The 20,925-nt window shown below is 40.6% G+C and overlaps 1 protein-coding gene across 14 annotated transcripts in view; it reads left to right on the plus strand.

The window, feature by feature from the left end:
* Positions 1-20,925, plus strand: part of ZMIZ1 (zinc finger MIZ-type containing 1) — a 509,185-nt gene that overhangs the window by 300,751 nt on the left and 187,509 nt on the right. For 13 of the 14 annotated variants that reach the window (XM_050960048.1, XM_050960044.1, XM_050960038.1 and 10 more), the window contains one exon: positions 4,923-5,036. In XM_050960048.1, the coding sequence (XP_050816005.1) occupies positions 4,923-5,036 (114 nt within the window). Of the gene's footprint in view, positions 1-4,472; positions 4,729-4,922; positions 5,037-20,925 lie in introns of those variants that run through there. The other variant, XM_050960043.1, reaches the window with a different exon arrangement.

A 20,925-nucleotide genomic window follows, 5' to 3' on the forward strand; every position in this document is an offset into this window, starting at 1 on the left:
CAGCCATGCACCGCGCAGCACGAGCACTGGGTCAGGCCCGACTCTGCAGCTATGCTGCCCCAGGAGCTCACAGCCCCACCACCCAGAGCATTTCGCCTGGGTGAATAGTGGGGAAGGGGCCAGTGGCTAGCCTCTTGGGCCAGGAGCTCAGAAGCTGGGCAGGAGGGTCCCGCAGGCTGGTTGTGGCCTGCGGGCCATAGTTTGCCCACCTCTGTGATAGGTTGTGAAATAATGAAATTGTGATGTTTTTCAATAGTTGTTTTATAGTAAAATTAAGTAATACTGAAGATCAGTCTTGTAAATAACTGATTCTTACAGTGTGTCTTGGTTTGTTTGTTGCTATTTTAGATTGTGAGTTTCCTGCGACTACCTTGATACAAGTGTCTTCTGCAATGCTGAGCACGTTGTTGGTGATGAAAAAAATAAGTAACATGTATTTAAACATCATGGTTGTATGTTAAATATTGTGGTTCTCTTGTAGAACCTTTGGGCTTAGAGCTCTGCCAGCCTGTTAATGTCTTGTGTGGTTATTGCATTAGATGTAATAGCCCAAAGTGAGTGCTGAAGTCTTCAGTTTTTTTGTAGTAGTAGTAGTTTTATACTAGTAGTTCTTGCTTAAGGCAACGTTTCCTAGGATGTAATCTCTTCTTCATATGTGTGTTTTGATTCATGTGTGGTTTCCTTTCAACTCCCCATCCCCACACACAGAAAACAGCTTTGGTCTCTGTAATCCTGAGAAATTTCAGGCAACCCCCCTTCCCTTACTTATTTTAAAAATTATTTACTGAGAAAATTAGAAAGGGATGAGAAACAGGTTTTTGGCATGAAAGGCTTCATGCAACCTGTACAACACGTTCCTTACTTTGTACAGCATGAGCTTTCTCTCTTGCTCCAGAAACTACTCAAACATAAAGAGGATGGAGATCAAACCCATTAATGTTTTGGCAAGGTCTTTTCTTCCTTTAGATTGGTTGGGACTTTTGTCTTTGACAGAATTGACAAAGGCGGGGGGGGGAGGGGGTTACTCATCTTGCTTAACTAATATATAAATTAATTTTCAGTAGCACAGTTGCTGTGTAGGATGTCAAGTTTTCAGCATGCTGTGTGTGTGTATACAATTGGTTTTTTTGTAGAGGACCCATCTTTTAGTGGTTGGTTTATAATAGGTCCCTGCTGTGCTTGACCATGCCAAAAAAAAAAAAGGAAAAAAAAGCCCAAGTGCAATGGGTTGATGAGATGGAAACTTGAGTGAGAGTTGCATAAGGCGTAATTAATCGAAGTCCAAGTCACCATCGTTTCTGCTCTGATGTATCCCATTGAGATGAGTATATATCTTTAGAGTGAAGTTTAAAAATGAAACAAACTTATTTCAGTCCTTTACTTGTCTCAAAGCATATTGATTTTTGATAGTCTCACATTAAGTAGGTGTCAGGGTATGACACAATGAAGTGAAAATTAAACCCATGTTTAAGGCCTCTTTAATGGTGGCCTAAATTTTCAAAAATGGTGAATGATTAAGTGCCTCCATTTTTGGGTGTCCAACTTGACTTCTTAACTTGACTTTTGATTTTTCAGAAGGAAGGTGCTCAGCACCTCTGCAAATCAGGGCCCTGTAAGATATCTCAAGTTCAGCACCCAAAAGTTGAGCTACAAGACTCACCTGATGATCCGTAAAACAAAAAAAATATTTTTTTCCATATTCTGAGTGTTATTGAGGTTGCAACATCTTTTTGCTGCCCCTGCAGCATGTGATTATCACAGTATGATTTGTGCTCCAGTTATGCTCACATTTTTCTTTCTCTCCAATTTTTGCAGATGCATTATAGCAGGAGAAGTTGCCTTTGGTGTATGATGCTCTAAAGGGTTTTGAGTTGGTTTTTGTGTTTTTTCAGCTAAATGAGAATGGAGAATTGAAATGACAGTAGATACTGAGAGCTTTTGCGGCAGACATTCGCAGCTTTGAAGGCTCCCAATCTCTCACCTTTCTGCTTGCTATAGTCAGGACGAATAACCTAAACTACTTGGCCTGTTGATTTTTATAACAGACATAAAAGATCCCTCTTATCTTTGTTTAGTTGGATATGCTAATATTCATAAGTATACAAAGAGCTTTGACTCCTCTCATTGAGCTGGCATGGAAATGTTGCTTTGAAAATACAACTCAGAGGAAGTCATGCAGTTGGTATAAATTTGGCTCCATGTTGCTAAGTGGGAAGATACCATGTTGCATAATGTTTGTTTGTTTTTTTAAATTCTTCCTTTGTTTTAAAACTTGCTGTCCCACATACCAGTCATCTCTTGTCAGCGCAAGGGCCTCTGACAAAGATCCTCCATAGAACAAGGATTAATGTAACAGGATCCAAAAGGTCACAGACATAAGAGCTTGTCACACCCTGGTGTGGGAGGATACTCGTTTTCACTCCGTGGTCTTGGAGCTAATTTATTTGGTTTATCTGGCATGAGAATAAGGGGGAAAGAACTGAATATCCTTTAATGTGAATAGATTTTGAATGTAGGACATATGTTTATAGCAATGCCAACTCCAAAAATTCAAAAATCATGAGTCAAACAACTTCCCTAAATTCATCAGATTGGTTTAAAAATAATGATAATTTAATAAATTCCTTCTATTGTTGGTTTCCTTTTATTTGCCTTCTGGGTTTTAAGCCTTCTGGGTGCACATTTTCAGACTTTTCTCTTCAACCACAAAGGCTAGGACCTTTTTAAAAATCAAGCTGAGTTTCCCATATAGGCTCTTGTCTCTAGAAGTTTGGGCTTTAAGTCAAATATCACACCTATTGTGAGAGCTGGCATTACTGTGTATGTAGCCTGTTTGGGGAAAATACTTACATGAGATTATGATGATACACATGGGAAAGGAAATAAGTGAATCTTTAGAGTTAAGATCAGTGTTTTTAATTACTGTGAAGTTTTATTGGAATCTATATAAACTGAGTAAAGTAGTTTTGGGTCATCACTGACCATCTCATTTTTGTCTGCACTGCTGACTCTGTTGAGCTGGAGAGTTCTCCAAGTTTTACATTGACAGAAATCCCCTTTATGTAAAATCTGTGAAGCAAAAAGCCAAAGAGCTTGCAAAAATTCAGCTAACTCTCAATGTTAGATATTTGCATATGCCAGAGAGGACGCCAATGTGTCATCCTTTTTGATGAACCGTATGGGCTAGTCCAATCTCCTGAAAATGGCAGTTCTAGGAATTGCTGACAATTTCCTGGTGCATATAGAGTGTAGTCCTTCAATAATGAGGTTTGGTTTGGGTTTTTTTTGTTTTACATTTTCCATTGCAAGGTATGAAGGACAGATCTAATATACAGAACATTGGTATAACCAGGTGCTGTTCTCCAGGACATAGAGTGTGTCCTCCATCTCTTAGATAAATGAATACATAAAAAGGGGGAAGTATAGGAAGTTGGCAGCCATCATGTAAATAGGGGCTTGTCCGGGATTCAGATGATTATGAGCCTCAGACTGAGATTTCTTTGATCAGAGAAAATATGTAACTTGCTGGTGAGTGTATGTTACAGGGCCTTCTCTATGCCCAGTGTGCAGAGGATATGAGTCTGTTACAGCCACAGCTAACAAGCAAGGCCCTCTCACCACAGGCTAGTGGAAACCTTTTGTACACCTCATATGCTGCGGTAATGATTGTCTCCATTAGTAAGAAATTCTTTTTATTCTTTTAATTCTATTTTAATAATAGTATATATTAGTTTATTTTTAACAGCAATAGCCAAAACTCTTATAGTGCCTGATGTTTGCTAGGTGCTTTACACCAAATAAAAAATGGCCTTTGCCCCAAAGACCTCACAAATGAAGGCTCGACAAGCAAAGACTTCTACTATGTGGCTTTCTTGTGCCCATAATGTATCGCCATTCTGGATGTGCGCATTGTACAGTACGTAGGCACACAGGCATCATGTTAATGGTGACCTTATACAAACCCGGATAGGGATGGGATATATGTAAATATCAGTTTTTTTCAAAATGCCGACAAATAATGCTTTCTTCTCAGAGGATTTAACAGCTACTATCTTGCTGTACATTGAATTCTTCCCGCTAAAAATTTGGAGCATTTTGGTTTTAGAGTACTTTGAAATATGACAGTAGACATTATGGTATTAAATAATACTACTAAATGTCTCCCAAAACAGGACTGTATTTTGGCCAGTGCAGGGGAACCCAAGAGAGTAGCAGTTAGGTGGGTTTCCTTTTCCAAGTTTTGCCAGCTAATGAAATCCTGCTCCTGTAGGGGTTGTGAGATTTCCTTTGGATATTTCTCAACACTCTATGTGCTTTTGTATTTTCAGTTGTAGCAATGTCACAGCCATACCTTGGTGTCAGTGTTTTCCTCCATGTGCTGTTTTCCTGAACTATGGTGCCGCAAATGTCTCAATATTTGTTGCAACCACAGGCTAGCTACAGTTGTGGAAACTGTTTAATAAGTATCAGCAATGTCCATAGCAAGGCAGTCGGGCCATATTCCGTAAGTAAGCGGGCAGATGCTGAAATCTAGCTGTTCTAAAAGCATTGTGGGTCTGTGTCCCCCTTTTCAGCAGTTGGAGTTGGGCCTGAGGCAAAGAGTTGAAATGCAGAATGAGATTCAAGCCTGCCCTGCGTTGGGATTGGTGAGCCTTGGTGGCCTAGTTCAACTCATTACATCTCTGGGCACAATTCATGAAGTTTTGGGGAACTGGATCTGGACTTTCAGTTGAGTTATTACCTCTGTGCAATAAAATTAAATTAGGAGCAATATACAGATAATAGAGAATAAATTAAGTTGGTCTACTCTATTCATCTCTTATTTCCTGGGTTTTTTGGCTTTCAAGTAGTGTGATGAAGAGAATGCATCCAGCAGTTAACATTATTTATTTACCATATTGTTTTATCTCCCCCCTTTTCAGCACTTACAGAATCCTGCAAACTTCCATAATGCAGCTACAGAGCTCCTGGATTGGTGTGGAGACCCGAGAGCTTTCCAGAGACCTTTTGAGCAGAGTCTGATGGGCTGTTTGACGGTACGTCAACTCTTTCCATGATGGCATTTCTTCCTCTCTGTGTGCTGTCTGTCAAAGACTGGTAACTGAGTCTGCTGTTAGTCACTGTTTCTATACAGCACTTGGCTCCTTAATCCCCACATACTAATATATATTTATTTCATAGCAATCAGGGTGACTAATGTTACTTAACATGCAACATAAGAAGGCAATAGGAAATTAATCATTTGGAGGGAAAAATCTTATATAGCTATACTTCATCTCTCTGTATACACTAACTGAGCCACTAATTAGGAGAGCCATCGAAATTTCAGACAAATCTCCCCTATTGCTTATTTTTGAGGAAGTGGGTGGAAGGGCACTCTTCTGAGGTAACCAGAGCTAGTCCATCAGCTGATGAGCATTCTAGAGAAATCCGTTTCATTTGGCTTAGCCTGTTTCATATGCTGACGTGGGTCAAATCCTACCTTACTACTTGTGTGAGTGCTGTTGACTTTAATGGACTGCCTGTGTGAGTCAAATGAGCGGTGATTGGTCTTAGAGCAACTATCAAATGCAGAATGTACAATTCAGTGCCTACAATGAGCAATTTTTGTTCTGAATGGTGCCGCTTGCCCTGCAGATTTAGGATCCAGGCCAGAAATATTCAGAGAGTCAAGTAAATACTGTGCAGCGGGGGTACTCAAAAGCTTTCTTGCTATTTTCATAACATTACATAATAATGGTAAATTAAAACAAAAGCTTACCAAATATCAAGAGAAACAAATAGATCACCTAGATAGCTTATGCCATCCTTCAGCGTAAGTGTTGACAGATGCTTGTTATCCATGCAAAAATACACAAATTGGTTTCATACCGTTTGTAAAGAGCATACATATAGCAGTTACTAAGAGCCAGATTCAGCTGTAATACTCCAAATGTTAAGGAATGGCTCCATCTTAATGTGTTCAAGTGTATAGCATCTCTCAGAACTCTGTCAAGGTATGAAATGAATCTAGTGATCTATAAGAAATTGCGTATCATCCTTCCAAGCAGGAAATATTTTTTGAGAGAATTATAAATGTTATTGGGCTCCACAGACTTCTGATGATGTTTAAACTGTAAGTTGTCTTAGCAAATTCCCCAATTTATCAAAATATACACATGATGTAATGTGTCCCTATATGTTTATGTTGTATCTGGCAATTGAAAAACACTGTGTCTGAGTTTGGCGTTTGTGAAAAGGAGACAAATGAAACACTGGCGCATTGTGAACCCACGTAGACTCCTGTGTCTGTGGGTTAACTATGCTCTCCTGACCTCATGGCTGAAGACAGCTCAATAAGAGAGCAAGAAAGAAAAGGAATGCCTATATCTCCCTGGTGCAGACTGGTCCCAATAACAAGGGAGATTGTGGGACCAGGAGGATAAAGATATCCTCTGGAAAGGTTGTGTCTTGTCACTTCATACCACTAGAGTAGGTATAGACAGCGGCCCCTTACAGGAACATAAAGATACCACCAGTGAATGAGTCACCAATATCACAGTTTTCAATGATACCGACAGTTACCAGTCCTTCAGGTCCCAGTGTTTTATTTAGGTGGTACAGCAGCTGGTGTCAAGTTAGATGCAGAGACCAGTACTGAAGACTTGCTCCTTGGAATCTTTTGAACACGATCATGCGACTTAGGAGTGCCTAAGTCCTTATGGCTTTGGTATGAGCGCCCACCCCACTTGGATGGGGCTGGGAAGGGATCTCTCCTCCTACACTGTGAGAGTGTCCCTTATTCTAATGAGATGGCCAAGCCAAAAGTTCCTTCCCTCTGCACTCCTGTCTTTTGCCAACTCTGGCCAATGCACATGGGGGAATCTCCCAGGCTTGGGTCTGACTGAAACCTTGCTGCATGCTCCACTTCTGAACCCAAAGCTCTCATGCTTGCTGTGTTCTGGTTGGGGGAAAAGCAGCAGAAAGTTATGAGCAACTGAAAACAAATTGTATATTGGACCGTCATAAGTAAGGCCCTACTTAATTTACAATATTGTGGAAACTGTGGATCCCGTAATATTAGGTTTCCACTGCAATTTTTATTTTAATGAGCTCACTTTGCATAGTCCACAAAGTTTCTTACCTTTTGAGGTTTGCAACACACACTTCTTTGTGCATTACTACAGTTAGAAGCCCGTTTATCCGAGCTGATAGTGGGTGGGGCTTGTGCTGTCAGCTCTGGTGGCTGGGGCTCGGGCTGTCAGCCCCACGCGTTGACTGTAATATAGTTGCAGCAAAATGGTTATCAAAAAAGTTAGCAGGCATATTGTTCCAGCAAATTTTTCTTAAACAAATAGGTCTTTTCTGGTTTTTCCAATTTACTGCAATTAATAAAAGTCCATTATTACTTTCCATGATTTTCCATGTCTTGTCCACAACTCAGCTGCAATTATTTGACAATCATACCGCAATTCAAGTAGAGCCTTAGTCATAAGCAAAATTAATCTTAATTTAGCAACTGCATGCTCTATGATATTAAGAGCCAAAGCTGCTTATCTTTGGAAATGTTTATCAATTATTTTACCTTGTGAGGGATTATACTATGATTCCCCTCCCCCCAAAAAGCGTAAAAGCCTATTCATTCCATTGTAGCAGGATTATTAATTCTTTATTTTTCCAATCCCTAAAATGACCTTTGAAAACAAATTACTTCAGAACTTCATTACTTTTGGGATATAAATTAAAAAGCACTTAGCCTCTGGCATCATTAGAACATTTGCATTACACTGGATTCCAAAGCAGCTAGCACGCTGATAAATGACCCAGGAATTTCTACAAAACATTAGAAGGGTTTGCAGTATCGGCTCCTCCTTTTCCGTGTGTAAAGAAAAATTTATTTTCTTAATTTTTCACACAACACACAGACATGATTTTCTGCACAAACTGCAAAAAAAAAAAAAAAAAAAAAAGAAAGAAAAAAAATGTTCAACATGAAACTACTCCTTCCAGCACATAAATGTAGATTTTGTGCTATAGGATAGCACTCAGGAGACACTAGGCAACATCTAAATCCTAAAGTATTCAGAGAATGCGAACAAAGGGCAGGCTCTCTCTAAAATGAGCAGAGTGTCCATTCACAAACTGCAAAATTTAGAAATGTGAGATGGAAGACCAGGTCTTCAACACAGACCTGTGTGCTGTTATGAAAAGCCTGTCCAATGTACTTGGCAGATCTGCATGAACAGCAGTTTTCTTCCTTGGGTAGTTCACTTTAAAACTAATATTTTTGCTGAAATAACAAATAAGAGTTCTACCCTTACATAAGACAGATTACTTCAAATCCCTCAAACTGTGGTTTTGATCCAAACAGTCGTTCTTGGGAAATGGTAGGTTGGGGCTACACCCCAGCTTCCTGTGTACAGTCTTAGCTAGCTCTTCTTAGCTTAATAACAAAAGCAATTATTTTCTCCTTCTGCCAGTCCCACTGAATCAATATAGCTGCAAAAGAACATGCTGCATATCATTCTGTGCGTCATCTGCAAAGTTGCCTGCTTTGATTGCGAAATCAGTGTTGTTGATGTAAGAAACAGAAAGCCATCACAGCATGATTTTCAGATCCTAGATTGAGTTTGAAGTGCCAGCAGTTATGGAAATCTTGTTTTGACTGGTAAACTGCGTGAATCGGATACAGAGCATGTGTGGAACATCAAAACATAATTTTCACAGTATCACTTTTCTCCCAGTGACCACATTTTAGGCTAATGAATAGATTTGCCTTTGTGCATTCCCTGCACTTGGCATTATTCAGGTTGAAATTGCTCCTATAGGAGCCAGTGAGAATATATTGGAGATAACAGGTCTGGCTTTCTTATTTTAAGAGTAAACTCAGAGTTTGTCAGAGCTACTGAAACTTTGCCAGAAAAGAAAATGGACAGGTTTTTATTAAACCCATAGTGAGCTAGATTTAGCTTGTGAAATACCCTTCCCTTGTTAAATAAGACCCTTTAAAGGACACTTCCTTTATGGGGATATAATCCTAACCTACGAGCACCACCACCATGCAAAATAATGTCAGTCTCACAGTAATCCTAGAACTGATTTTTATGTCTAACCCATGAAAACTCCTGAAATGAGAGCTTAATGTACTTTTAAACAGAAACCCATTTAAACAGATAGAGAAGATGCAAGGAGGTGGAGGTAAATCTTGCATACATTTTTTTTTCTTGCAAGTTACAGACTCCAGAGAGAAATTACAGAAAACAGCTTGGAAGAAATAAGTAGAAACATACCTAAAATGCAAACACATATTTGTGTTCTTCTAGCGAGTACCTGTCTTCTAATTTGCAAAGGAAAACGAGGTGCTATGTGAGCTGCTTTTCCACAAGGGTTACTTGGCAAATCAGATTTGAGAATCTGTATTCTGAAGCCTGAATTCTGTCTATAAATGAAATTGTATCTGTCCTATTAATATTCCTGAAGTTTCATTTGGATGAAGTATTCTTCTCTGTCTGTCACTAACTGTTGCATACAGTTGTAAAAAACTGATTAAAATAGCTGCCAGTTTGTAACCCAGAGTGGCTGCATTTTATTGGTAGGAGAAATATTTTCTAAACATAGTGGGTGTGAAATTTGTAAAGCAATTTGGAATTAAATCTGCTTTATAAAACTAAAGTTACTTTATGTGAGTAATAATCTTTATGCTCTGTAAACATAAGAATATTCATTAGTATTATACATATTAGTATACTATATATGCAGCTGTACTTACTATCTTCTCAAACACTGACAAGCTCAAATAACCAGGTCCAGATTAGTAAGCCAGTGAATACCTTTAGAAGTGGCTTCCTGAGATAACACAGACACATGACTAAAGCATCAGTGATTTAAGGTATGGTCCATAGTTTGCGACTGGTGTCCACAGTTACATTGTGCATTATCTCCTATTTTCTAGAGGTAGTAGAGATGAGACAGCATCTGCCATTCAGTGTTCTGAAATGGTTCAAAGTGAGTCATTGTTTCTGGGGCAGGTTGAAGCCTGGAAGTTCTTTTGTAGGATCAGCAATCAGGCGTTTGTTTGAGGCATTAGCATTATCCCAGAATTCTCTCCAGTGTGCTTCAGGATTGAATGAGTCTGCTTCAAGAGTTTTAGCCTGATCTCAAATAGGTTTGTGAGATTTCAGGCATGTCTTTCGAAGGTTCTGGAGGTCCTCATGAATTGGTAAGTTCTAATTGGCCATGGTTTGATTGTATGCACCAGCTGTTTGTGTGTGTGTGTGTCCAGATTTTGGGTGGGGCTATATGTGCCAAAGTGGGCAGCCATTGAAGGAGTGTTGATTTTAATGTTCCAGTTGTGATTCTCCTTGCGGCATTAAACTACACCTCCAAAGTTAGTATATGTGAATTGGAGTGCGTAATGTTCAGCAATCAAGTATACCAGTGCTAGAGTCACTGTTTTGTGTGTGTGTATGTGTGTATTATCACCTCATTTTGTGTTTTCAAGTGTTTGGATGAACTAGTTCTTTCTTTTACTTCTTTGCATGTCCTTTTCAAATAAGGTTTAAAAGTCCAAGCTTCTGGCCAAGGTTACATGCAGGTACTTTAGATAGGGCTCATTTCAGACCTGCCGACTGTAAAAGGTGACACTGAGTGGTTCCTTAGCAGCGTTGTTGTTTAGGTGAAAGGCTATTACCAAAATTTTGGAGGCCTTAGGGTAGAGCTTCCAGTATTAAAAGTATGCCACCATTATCTTGAGGTGTTGAAAGGATATCACCAATGGTGGCAAGTTCTTTTCCTTATACCACAAGAGCAATGTCATCGGCATAAGTGAAGTTATGTGAAATTGTGTCAGATAAGTCACTACTGTAGATGTTGACTAGTAAATAATCCAGCATGGATCCAGGAGGTAGACCATCACTAGGGGTGTGTGTTTTGCTGATTGGCCCAGAAGGACATGGTATGTATGGTTGTTCAACACCATGTCCAGGAGTTGCACGCTGCTATGGCATTGGATGACCTTTGATCGACAGGCCATATCTCTATACTGTTTTTGGTGGCAGATAAATCTGTCAATTCTGTTTTGGTTTTAAGATTCAGCTGGAAGCCAGCCTCAGTATGACTAGTAATGATGAGAGCTTGTTCGCAGAAATTTCCCTTCTGGTCTGAAACTGGCCTGTTCCTTTGGCAGGATGATCTCAAAGATAAGGTGAGATGAGCCAGTGAGACCCTTTCTTGCAAGTTGTGGAGAGGCGTGATATTGAGCAATAACTGGTGGCATCATTTGATGGATTCCCATGTTTGAGGAGGGCAATGATGATCGCCTCATGACTATCACCTTTTTGGGGGGTCTTCCTCCATCAAATGTGCAGCAGCGAATAGGGCTGACAACCATGCTCATCCCTTTGGCTCCAAATTCTTAAGAAATTTAGGATAAATGAATTTTTTTCATTTTTTTTGCCACCCGCTTTTCTGCGTTTAGTGGCCATGAGGGCCTTGTTTATTTCTTCTCTAGTATATGGGGATGATAGAGGCAGGACTTTGCCAGACTTTTAGGAAGAGCTCTTTTTGAATCTTCTTTCTAGTCATCTTATCAGGTTTTTGTCTTTGAGCTACAGAGAGAGTGTGAGACAATAGCAATGACCATCACTTTTGATTGGCAGTGTTTACTGGGTCAGCAACTTTAAGCTTATGGAGGCGTGCCAGAGTTACAACGGGAATGCATGAAGTCAAGACCTTCCACTGTCTCATTCCATAGCTTCACATGGGCAGATTTCAATGACTTAATGCTTTAGCTGTGTCTGGATCTCCACTCCTCTCATACTCTTTGAAGAGTGCTTCTGTCTCCATCTGCCAAGCAAGGAGTGTAGACTTGTGATGGCCATGGGACATGAGCTTCACAGTTGCTTTGATAAGATAGTGAACTAAGTGGCCATAGTTTTCTGGGTTCAACTGGATACAATGTACGAGTCTTCAACTTATGCAGTATATGCAACCCGGTTTGCTTTGAGAAAATTTCAATGAAGGTTTTGGATTTAATTCAATCAGCAAAACTCAACAGCTGACATGCAGAATAGTGGAGCAAGGAAAGTTACCAACCACTGTTCGTGAAGCTTGCATTATTGTTTTTCATCAGAAAGCAGAGTTCAGTGTTGTGTACTGTGGTACCTCTGGTTGAGCAAAAATTCCCTTATCATTTATGTTTGAAAAGAAGATGGACAGCTGTGTACAAGACCTATGTGTGAGTTACTCACCAGGTGCATCATAGCCCTGTTGTGAGTGGTAGCTATAAGTAAGGCTACGTTTTAGTCAGTGGTATTTTTAGTAAACATCATGGACAGGTCACAGGCCGTAAACAAAATTCATGGCAGAGAACCTGTCCATGACTTTTATTAAGAATATCCATGACTAAAACTTGGGCGGCGGTCCGCAGGTGCTCAGGAAGGTGTTGGTCCAGGGGTGTCATAGGTGCGGGGTTAGGTGGCCTGGGACCTACGCATCTCCCATTGGTCAGGAACTGCAGCCAATGGGGGCTGTGGGAGCAGGCAGAGCATGGAGCCCCCTGGCCCCTCTGCCACCTAGGATCTGCAGGGCCATGCCAGTGAGAGCTGGGGAGCCCACCACCCCAAAGTAAGCACTCCTCCGCACCCACCAACCCCCTTGCCCTGAGCCCCCTCCCACACACCCAAACTGCTGCTGCTCACTGCTGCAGATGTTATGGAGGTCACGGAAAGTCACAGAATCTGTGACCTCCATGTCAGACTTGCAGCCTTAGCTGTAAGTCTCTAACATACATGGCTGGGTGGAGAGAAGATGGTAACATGGCCTTTGACCATTCAAAGTGTGTAGGTTTGTAGATGTTCATTATAGTCATTTGTTCAATTTGTGGTGCAGCAGTAGAGATTCTCATGGTCTTGGATTGCTCCAGGAAGGAAACATCTTTAAGACCATGCCTGATGTACATGGTGAGGCCATACTTTGCATTGTTCACAGTGGAGGTTAATTCATAGGCAAGAATTTTGTATCTTGCAGCTTACTTATAGCCTGTTAGTGTTAGTTTCTTGTTGAGCAACATCAGTGTTATTCACCTTGAGAACTCTTGAAAGATAGTCATATTTAGCATGTTAGAGAGAGAAAGAGGGTGTGGTAATATCTTTTATGGGACCAAATTTGGTTGGTGTGAGAGACAAACTTTCAAGCTTGTGCAGCTCAAAAACTTCTTTCTCTCACCAACAGAGCTTGGTCCAATAAGATATTATCTTATTCACCTTGTCTCTCTAATATCCTGGGACCAATATGGCTTCAACTACACTGCATATTTGGCATGTGACCGACCTTTATAATGAGTTTGTACATACGTAGAACTGGTCTGGCGGTTCTTCAATAACGTCCCGGACAAGAACTCCTAAGAAATTGATGATATTCATTGTGTTAATCAGTAACACATAACAGGAGCACCATGTGAAGGTTGTTGTCTTACTCCTTCCTCCCCCCAGATAAAAAAAAAGCCAAAAGTAAAATAATTCAGGCCACTATATCAAGTTGAACTTAAATCTAGTCAAGAGTTGTAACTCTCCCTTTCACCCATTCTTAAATCCATCCCCATCCCACTGCATTATTCTACCATTGATAAATGTCCTGGCATATTAATGATGGGGTTGTGGAGATTTCCATCTTGTCATGCTATGGAGCAGTAGTAATAAGAAGGGGAGAGCTAAGACCACTGGACATATCGATATGCCTGTCTTTGACCAGCAGTACTTTTGCACTCTTATAGCACTTCTCATATGAGAGTTCACAGTACTTTACATTATTTAGGCCTCACAACATGCCTGCAAGGCAATTCAAAGAGAGGGATACGTAGCTTCATTTAGTCATCTCCGGTATAGAATATTGCACGTTAACAGTGCACGATAGGTTATGAAAAGGAATAGCATATCCAGTTTGGGTGGCAGGAGGAATTTAGATAGGCTGAATGTAATTACCAGAATGGTCTGTTGGTCAAAACACGGGTTATGCAACCCTGCTTATCAAAAGGGTTGTGGGATTGCTGACCACAGATCGCCAGGACCTTGGTTTCTCATCTCATCTGACAGATGTCACTTCGCTTGCCACCCTGACCACAAACACTATGCTGAGGTATTTGTTAAACATTGATAGAGGAGAAGTGATACCTCATGAGTCACAACACTTCTTTCATCATCTAGGTGTTCTTGGAGGTTTTCTAGCCAAATAATGGCTCTGCTCAACCTTGCTTAGCCATTGTGATCTGATGGAGTCATAACCAAGGTGATATGACTGCACTAAAGTGTCAGAAAGATTGTTAGACATAAAATTCTTTGATAACTCTGGTCATGCTGTATCTGAAACTCCAGGTTTTCTTTTGTATCCTTTCTGTAACCTGAGGATCTCTATATACTCTAAAGAGAAGCATTACTCAAAAATCGTTGTATTAAAATGTCCAAAGGAACAATGCTTTCGACCACTTATTTGTGGTTGTGATATTGCATGTGCTCAGTCATTTTACAATGCAAAATAACCTTCTGAATTCCATTTCTCCTTGAAAAAATCTTTGAAGCAAAGTCTTGACATTTTTCAGATCATTTTAAGAATAGGAAAGCTGTTGTCAGTTTTGTGATATGGAAACCCATTTTAGCTCATCAAACGTGTAATTAAAAATTTTAATTAAAAACTAAAAGGACAAGAACCATACGTTTGGATGAGGTCAGGTTTCCAAAACAGAATGCCTCAGCAGCAAAGAATCCTGTGGCACCTTATAGACTAACAGACATTTTGGAGCATGAGCTTTCGTGGGTGAATACCCACTTTCTCAGATGCATGCTTTTACAGATCCAGACTAACACGGCTACCGCTCTGATACAGAATGCCTCAGATGGCAGAAACAACAAAGTTAGGCTAATGTGTTTGCAAGGTATCTGCTGCTAAATTGACTTCATGCCTGTCTGGGCTCTTTCTGTTTAATACAAAGAAGTACAGAATCGAAAATTAACATGTGACACTTCTAAAATCAGATTTCATATCAGATCAGGATCACAGTAATTACAGATAGAAGATCACATCTATACCCATGAAAGGACAGGAGACAGCCTGCAGATCCCTAAGGATGGCACACACCTACTTGTTTCTAAAGCTTCTGTGGAGAAATTTCTGATTCCATCCTGTCCTCTCCCCACATTTATTAGACAAATATTTTTATGTGTTTCAAATGGTGAACTGTGTTCAGCCAAGTTCAGGATCTCTCTCAGGGGTGTGTGTCATGGCCACCATTCTGACATCCTTGGATGACTAGATAGGAAGATTTCCCTCATGCTCATTCAGTCTTTAACTGTCTGCAGGAGTTGCTTCTGAGCTCTGACTTCAGTGTGTTACATAGAGGTAAGCCCTGCTTTGTGCTGGTGCAGCTCATCTACATTTGGGGTTTGCGCTTCGAGTAGCTACATCAATGTAGTTAAATCATTGGAAGTTGGCTTAGTGTATATGCAATGTCAGACACCTCCTCCAGGGGTAAGGAGTGCGGGGCTGAAGGTCCTTATTGGCACTCCTGCTCCTTGCTGGTCCAGGTAGTGAGGTGCTGAGGTCAACAAAGGAATTCATATCCCCCCCTGGCATTTTTGAGTTTAGCCACAGGATTCTCATAGCTAGCTTCACTGCCACAGACTTGAGACATGTGATCATCCATTTTTCTCTTTTTTTAAGATTTTATTTAATATACTTTTTATAATACTCCAACCACCTGTGAAACAGCTCTGCTTGTGAACTAGTCTTAGAGTTCATATCTTCTCTAGACTGCTGCTGCTCACATGATCATGCAGGTGCTCACATTCCACTCAGTAGATGCCAGCTGGACACATACACATGGTGAGAGAACACAGAGCACTATCTGTCCTAGAACAGATTTGTATCTGTGCCTGATCTCTCATAATGTGTGTGTATACAGTGCACTCACTGCCTTCTGTGGGTGAAATGTGTGGCTGCAGTCTACAGGGGATATATTGTACAAACCCTAATGCATATGGATTGAAAAGGAGGGAAGAAATAAAAAGAAGGGGAGCTACCCATGTCAGTGCTACCTACCCGTGAGGTTTTCAAATGAACCACGTAGTTATATAGACATCTCAGGTGTATATAGTGCCTTTCATCCCAAAGGATCCCAAAGCACTTTATTGCTTTGAACGTACTGCACCATCAAAAGGCAGCCAGCAGGCACAGAACACCCTGCATAAAAGCAGGAGCATAAAGACCACCATAAATCCCAGTTTTACTGAGTCAGTCCTGGCTTTCCATATGAGATCTTGGCTTCCTGTGCACTTATTTTGTTCTTTCACTTTGTCAGTCAAAATGTTTGTATATTTTACCACTTGAAAGTGTTTGAGATAGACTGCTAACCCAATTTATCACTCACTAACCACTCTTCAAGGTCAAAGCTCGTCATAACGTGGCAGGTGACAATATTGCAATGAGTCCAGTGAGTTGATTACCCTGTCTAATCAGTCAAAAATCCCTGCTTTGGCCCGTTAGGGGACAACATTGGGAACATGATCCTAGGTCCTGCCTTTCCATAACTAATCTGTATGGTTGCCAAAACCATAGAGAGCAGGGAAGGGAGAGACAGATGTGGGGCAAAAGCAGAGCTCCACTCCACTGCTCTGGGTGGAACTTTTCCAAATGAAGCAGATTGAAAAAAGGAGCCAGGATGCAGAGCAATCACATATTTCACAATGCTAATTGTTGTTTCCACAAGGGTTGCAGGGTCTGATTTTCAAAACATGATCCTTATCCATGTGATGGGGGAGGGAAATGTGGAAAATGTCTGCTTTAAGGAACGGGGATTTTATGGACTCTTTTATGTCCACAGAGAACAGGCACGATCTCTGTTTTAAGGTCCATTGTGAAAGACTAATACATTTGTGTCATTTTACTTACCTACTTTGGCTATCTGAATTGCTGAGGCAAACCTGCTGGGATTTGAATCTGTGAGTCTAGTCAAACCAGGCGCTGAGATCACTAAGGTAACTCCCGTCCCTTCCCTCTTGTTCTTTTTAAAGCAGTTCTCTAGTTATACTGCAAAAATCCTGTTTGCTTCTTGTTTATCTGATCTTCCTCTGCTACTGGGGGGGAATTACCATCTACATTGCAGAATTGTAATTACAAAATTTCTGCTGTAGTCTTCAAACTGTATTCAGATAATTTCAAGGGCACACAAGTGGCTGACTCACAGCTCTCTGAACTAGCAATCAGTTGGCATTTTTATTTTTTTTTGAGAAGCTGGCAAATTGAATTGGGAAAATTCATTCTGATGCCAGCAGGGGGGGTGCTCTTGACTGCTGCCAGTTAAGAGATTCATTGAAAGTGCAACATAATGGGAAAGGAGTTTTGTAATAAGCAGTCATAAAGCTCTCTTGATTAACAGGCCTGTTAGGTTAAGAGGTGCATTGTTCCAGTACTTCATGTTGCGATGACAAGCAGGGCAGAGAGTGGAGCTAGCTACAGCAAGTCATGCCCTTTGCCTCACAAAAAGGAGACGGGGGGAAAGAAAAGCAGTGCTATTTTTTAATGAGAGAAGTTGATAGCTGCATTTCTGTGCTTACTTGGTATCAGTTTCCCATTATTAGAACCCAACACTAATATCTTTTTGCTCATTATTGATGCTCATGAGATTCTAGCCTGCCGGAACCCTGCTGAACTATGTCATAGTGGCTGAATGTGGTGTTTTAGTCACGAATGCAATATGGTGTAGGTTAAAGGTTTTTAAGTACTGGAGGCAGTCAGATCTGCCTGAAGGCAACCATTTGAAATAATGCAGGAATCTGAACATAGTGTATACTTCACCTAAAAACACCTTTTGAAATTAACACATCTAAACTAAAGTAACTTCACCATTTCATGTAGCAAACTATGAATGTCCTAAGGACTTCAATAAAATTCCATAGAAAAATATTAAATATAAACCTTGGGCTGGCCAAATATCTTTGAGCTAGTGCTTTACTTCGCCATGAAGGAAACTCTGGGCTTAATTTCTGGTTTTGGCATAACTATCAGCTGCCTCTTTTATAAGAGATGGGTCGCATTTTAAATCCAGTTTTATGGCTCACCATACCTGGCCCAGCAGGGATAGGCTTTCTACATTATAAAATTACATCATGTTTGACCGTGGTGGTAAACAATTGAGTTAGCTGACTCATTGTAGAACATGAATTTGCAGTCTGCGTAGGCCAGGGACAAATTGCAGCTAGTGCTGTGTATCAGCTAATCATGACTGTACCCTGCACAGTTAGCTGAATTGATGCTGATCACAATTCATCCTGGCCTAACCTAACCACTAACTTGTGGCCACACTATGTAATCTAACTTACATCTGCTCACTTTAATTTGCAGCTGGGTTCAAACACAATAAAACTTTGTAATGCAGACAAACTGATTCAAATTGGATGGATCGTACCAGTCAGCAAATTAGTATTTCTTTCCGAGACTGCTGTCTTGTTCTCCAGAATCAGTGTTGATTTAAAATAGAAGGAGGAAAAGAGGAAAATCTCTAGCTCGGATGGCGGCAGCAGCTTTCAAAGTTCTCTAGCTGTTACAGTTGCAAAGAAGGTATAAAAAATGTGAACCAAATGTTATCAATGTAGAGATGTCTATGTGAATCTGCAGAGAGCCTAAGACAAAAGCTGTGAGCAAGGAGGGAAATAGACTTCTAGGATGGAGGCTCGCCGACATGATTAAGAGAGCTTTAAACTAGAAATTTGGGGGAGATGGTTGGGAGATGTTCGGGAGAACTCCACACCGGAATTTAACCTTGAGAGGGAAGTAAACAAAGTAAGAGGGGATACAGCCATGGACAGAAGAATTGGCATAAGGAGGAAGGGTAGTGTAGATAACAGACTAACAGGTGATGTTGGTGGTAGAATGTCCGTGCCTAACAGGGTACAGAATGTGAGTGAAGCCAAATGGCAAAAATTAAGATGTCTGTACACTAATGCGAGGAGCCTAGGGAACAAAATGGAGGAACTAGAGCTACTGGTGCAGGAAGTGAAACCAGATATTATAGGGATAACAGAAACATGGTGGAATAGTAGTCATGACTGGAGTACAGGTATTGAAGGCTATGTGCTGTTTAGGAAAGATAGAAATAAAGGCAAAGGTGGTGGAGTAGCATTGTACATCAATGAGGAGGTTAACTGTAAAGAAATAAGAAGTGATGGAATGGACAAGACAGAGTCTGTCTGGGCAAAAATCACACTGGGAAAGAAAGCTACTAGAGTCTCCCCTGAGATAGTGCTTGGGGTGTGCTACAGACCGCCGGGATCTGATTTGGATATGGACAGAGACCTCTTTAATGTTTTTAATGAAGTAAACACTAATGGGAAATGTGTGATCATGGGAGACTTAAACTTTCCAGATATAGACTGGAGGACAAGTGCTAGCAAGAATAGTAGGGATCAGATTTTTCTGGATGTGATAGCTGATGGATTCCTTCACCAAGTAGTTGAAGAACCGACAAGAGGGGATGCCATTTCAGATTTGGTTTTGGTGAGCAGTGAGGACCTCATAGAAGAAATGGTTGTAGGGGACAACCTTGGTTCGAGTGATCATGAGCTAATTCAGTTCAAACTAGATGGAAACAAAACAAACAAAAATAGATCTGGGACTAGGGTTTTTGATTTCAAAAGGGCTAACTTTAAAGAATTAAGGAAATTAGTTAGGGAAGTGGATTGGACTGAAGAACTTGTGGATCTAAATGCGGAAGAGGCCTGGAATTACTTTAAGTTGCAGCTGCAGAAACTATCGGAAGCCTGCATCCCAAGAAAGGGGAAAAAAACCATAGGCAGGAGTTGTAGACCGAGCTGGATGAGCAAGCATCTCAGAGAGGTGATTAAAAAAATGCAGAAAGCCTACAAGCAGTGGAAGAAGGGTGGGATTAGCAAGGAAAGCTATCTTAGTGAGGTCAGAACATGTAGGGATAAAGTGAGAAAGGCTAAAAGCCAAGTAGAGTTGAACCTTGCAAAGGGAATTAAAACTAATAGTAAAAGGTTCTATAGCCATATAAATAAGAAGAAAACAAAGAAAGAAGAAGTGGGACCGCTACATACTGAGGATGGAAAGGAGATTAAGGATAACCTAGGCATGGCCCAATATCTAAATAAGTACTTTGCCTCAGTCTTTAATAAGGCTAATGGGGAGCTTAGGGGTAATGGAAGGATGACAAACGGGAATGAGGATATGGAGGTGGATATTACCACATCTGAGGTAGAAGCCATACTTGAACAGCTTAATGGGACAAAATCAGAGGGCCTGGACAATCTTCATCCGAGAATATTAAAGGAACTGGCGCATGAAATTGCAAGCCCGTTAGCAAGAATTTTTAATGAATCAGTAAACTCAGGGGTTGTGCCATACGACTGGAGAATTGCTAACGTAGTTCCTATCTTTAAGAAAGGGAGAAAGAGTGATCCAAGTAACTATAGGCCTGTTAGTTTGACATCTGTAGCATGTAAGGTCTTGGAAAAAATTTTGAAGGAGAAAGTAGTTAAGGACATTGAGGTCAATGGTAATTGGGACAAAGTACAACATGGTTTTACTAAAGGTAGATCATGCCAAACCAACCTGATCTCCTTCTTTGAGAAGGTGACAGACTATTTAGACAAAGGAAATGCGGTAGACCTAATTTACCTCGATTTCAGTAAGGCATTTGACACGGTTCCACATGCGGAATTATTAGTCAAATTGGAAAAGATGGGGATCAATATGAGAATTGAAAGGTGGATAAGGAACTGGTTAAAGGGGAGACTACAACGGGTCGTACTGAAGGGTGAACTGTCAGACTGGATGGAGGTTACTAGTGGAGTTCCTCAAGGATCGGTTCTGGGACCAATCTTATTTAACCTTTTTATTACCAACCTTGGCACAAAAAGCGGGAATGTGCTAATAAAGTTC

This window comes from Gopherus flavomarginatus, chromosome 6 (assembly GCF_025201925.1).
Source record: "Gopherus flavomarginatus isolate rGopFla2 chromosome 6, rGopFla2.mat.asm, whole genome shotgun sequence".
NCBI lineage: Eukaryota > Metazoa > Chordata > Testudines > Testudinidae > Gopherus > Gopherus flavomarginatus.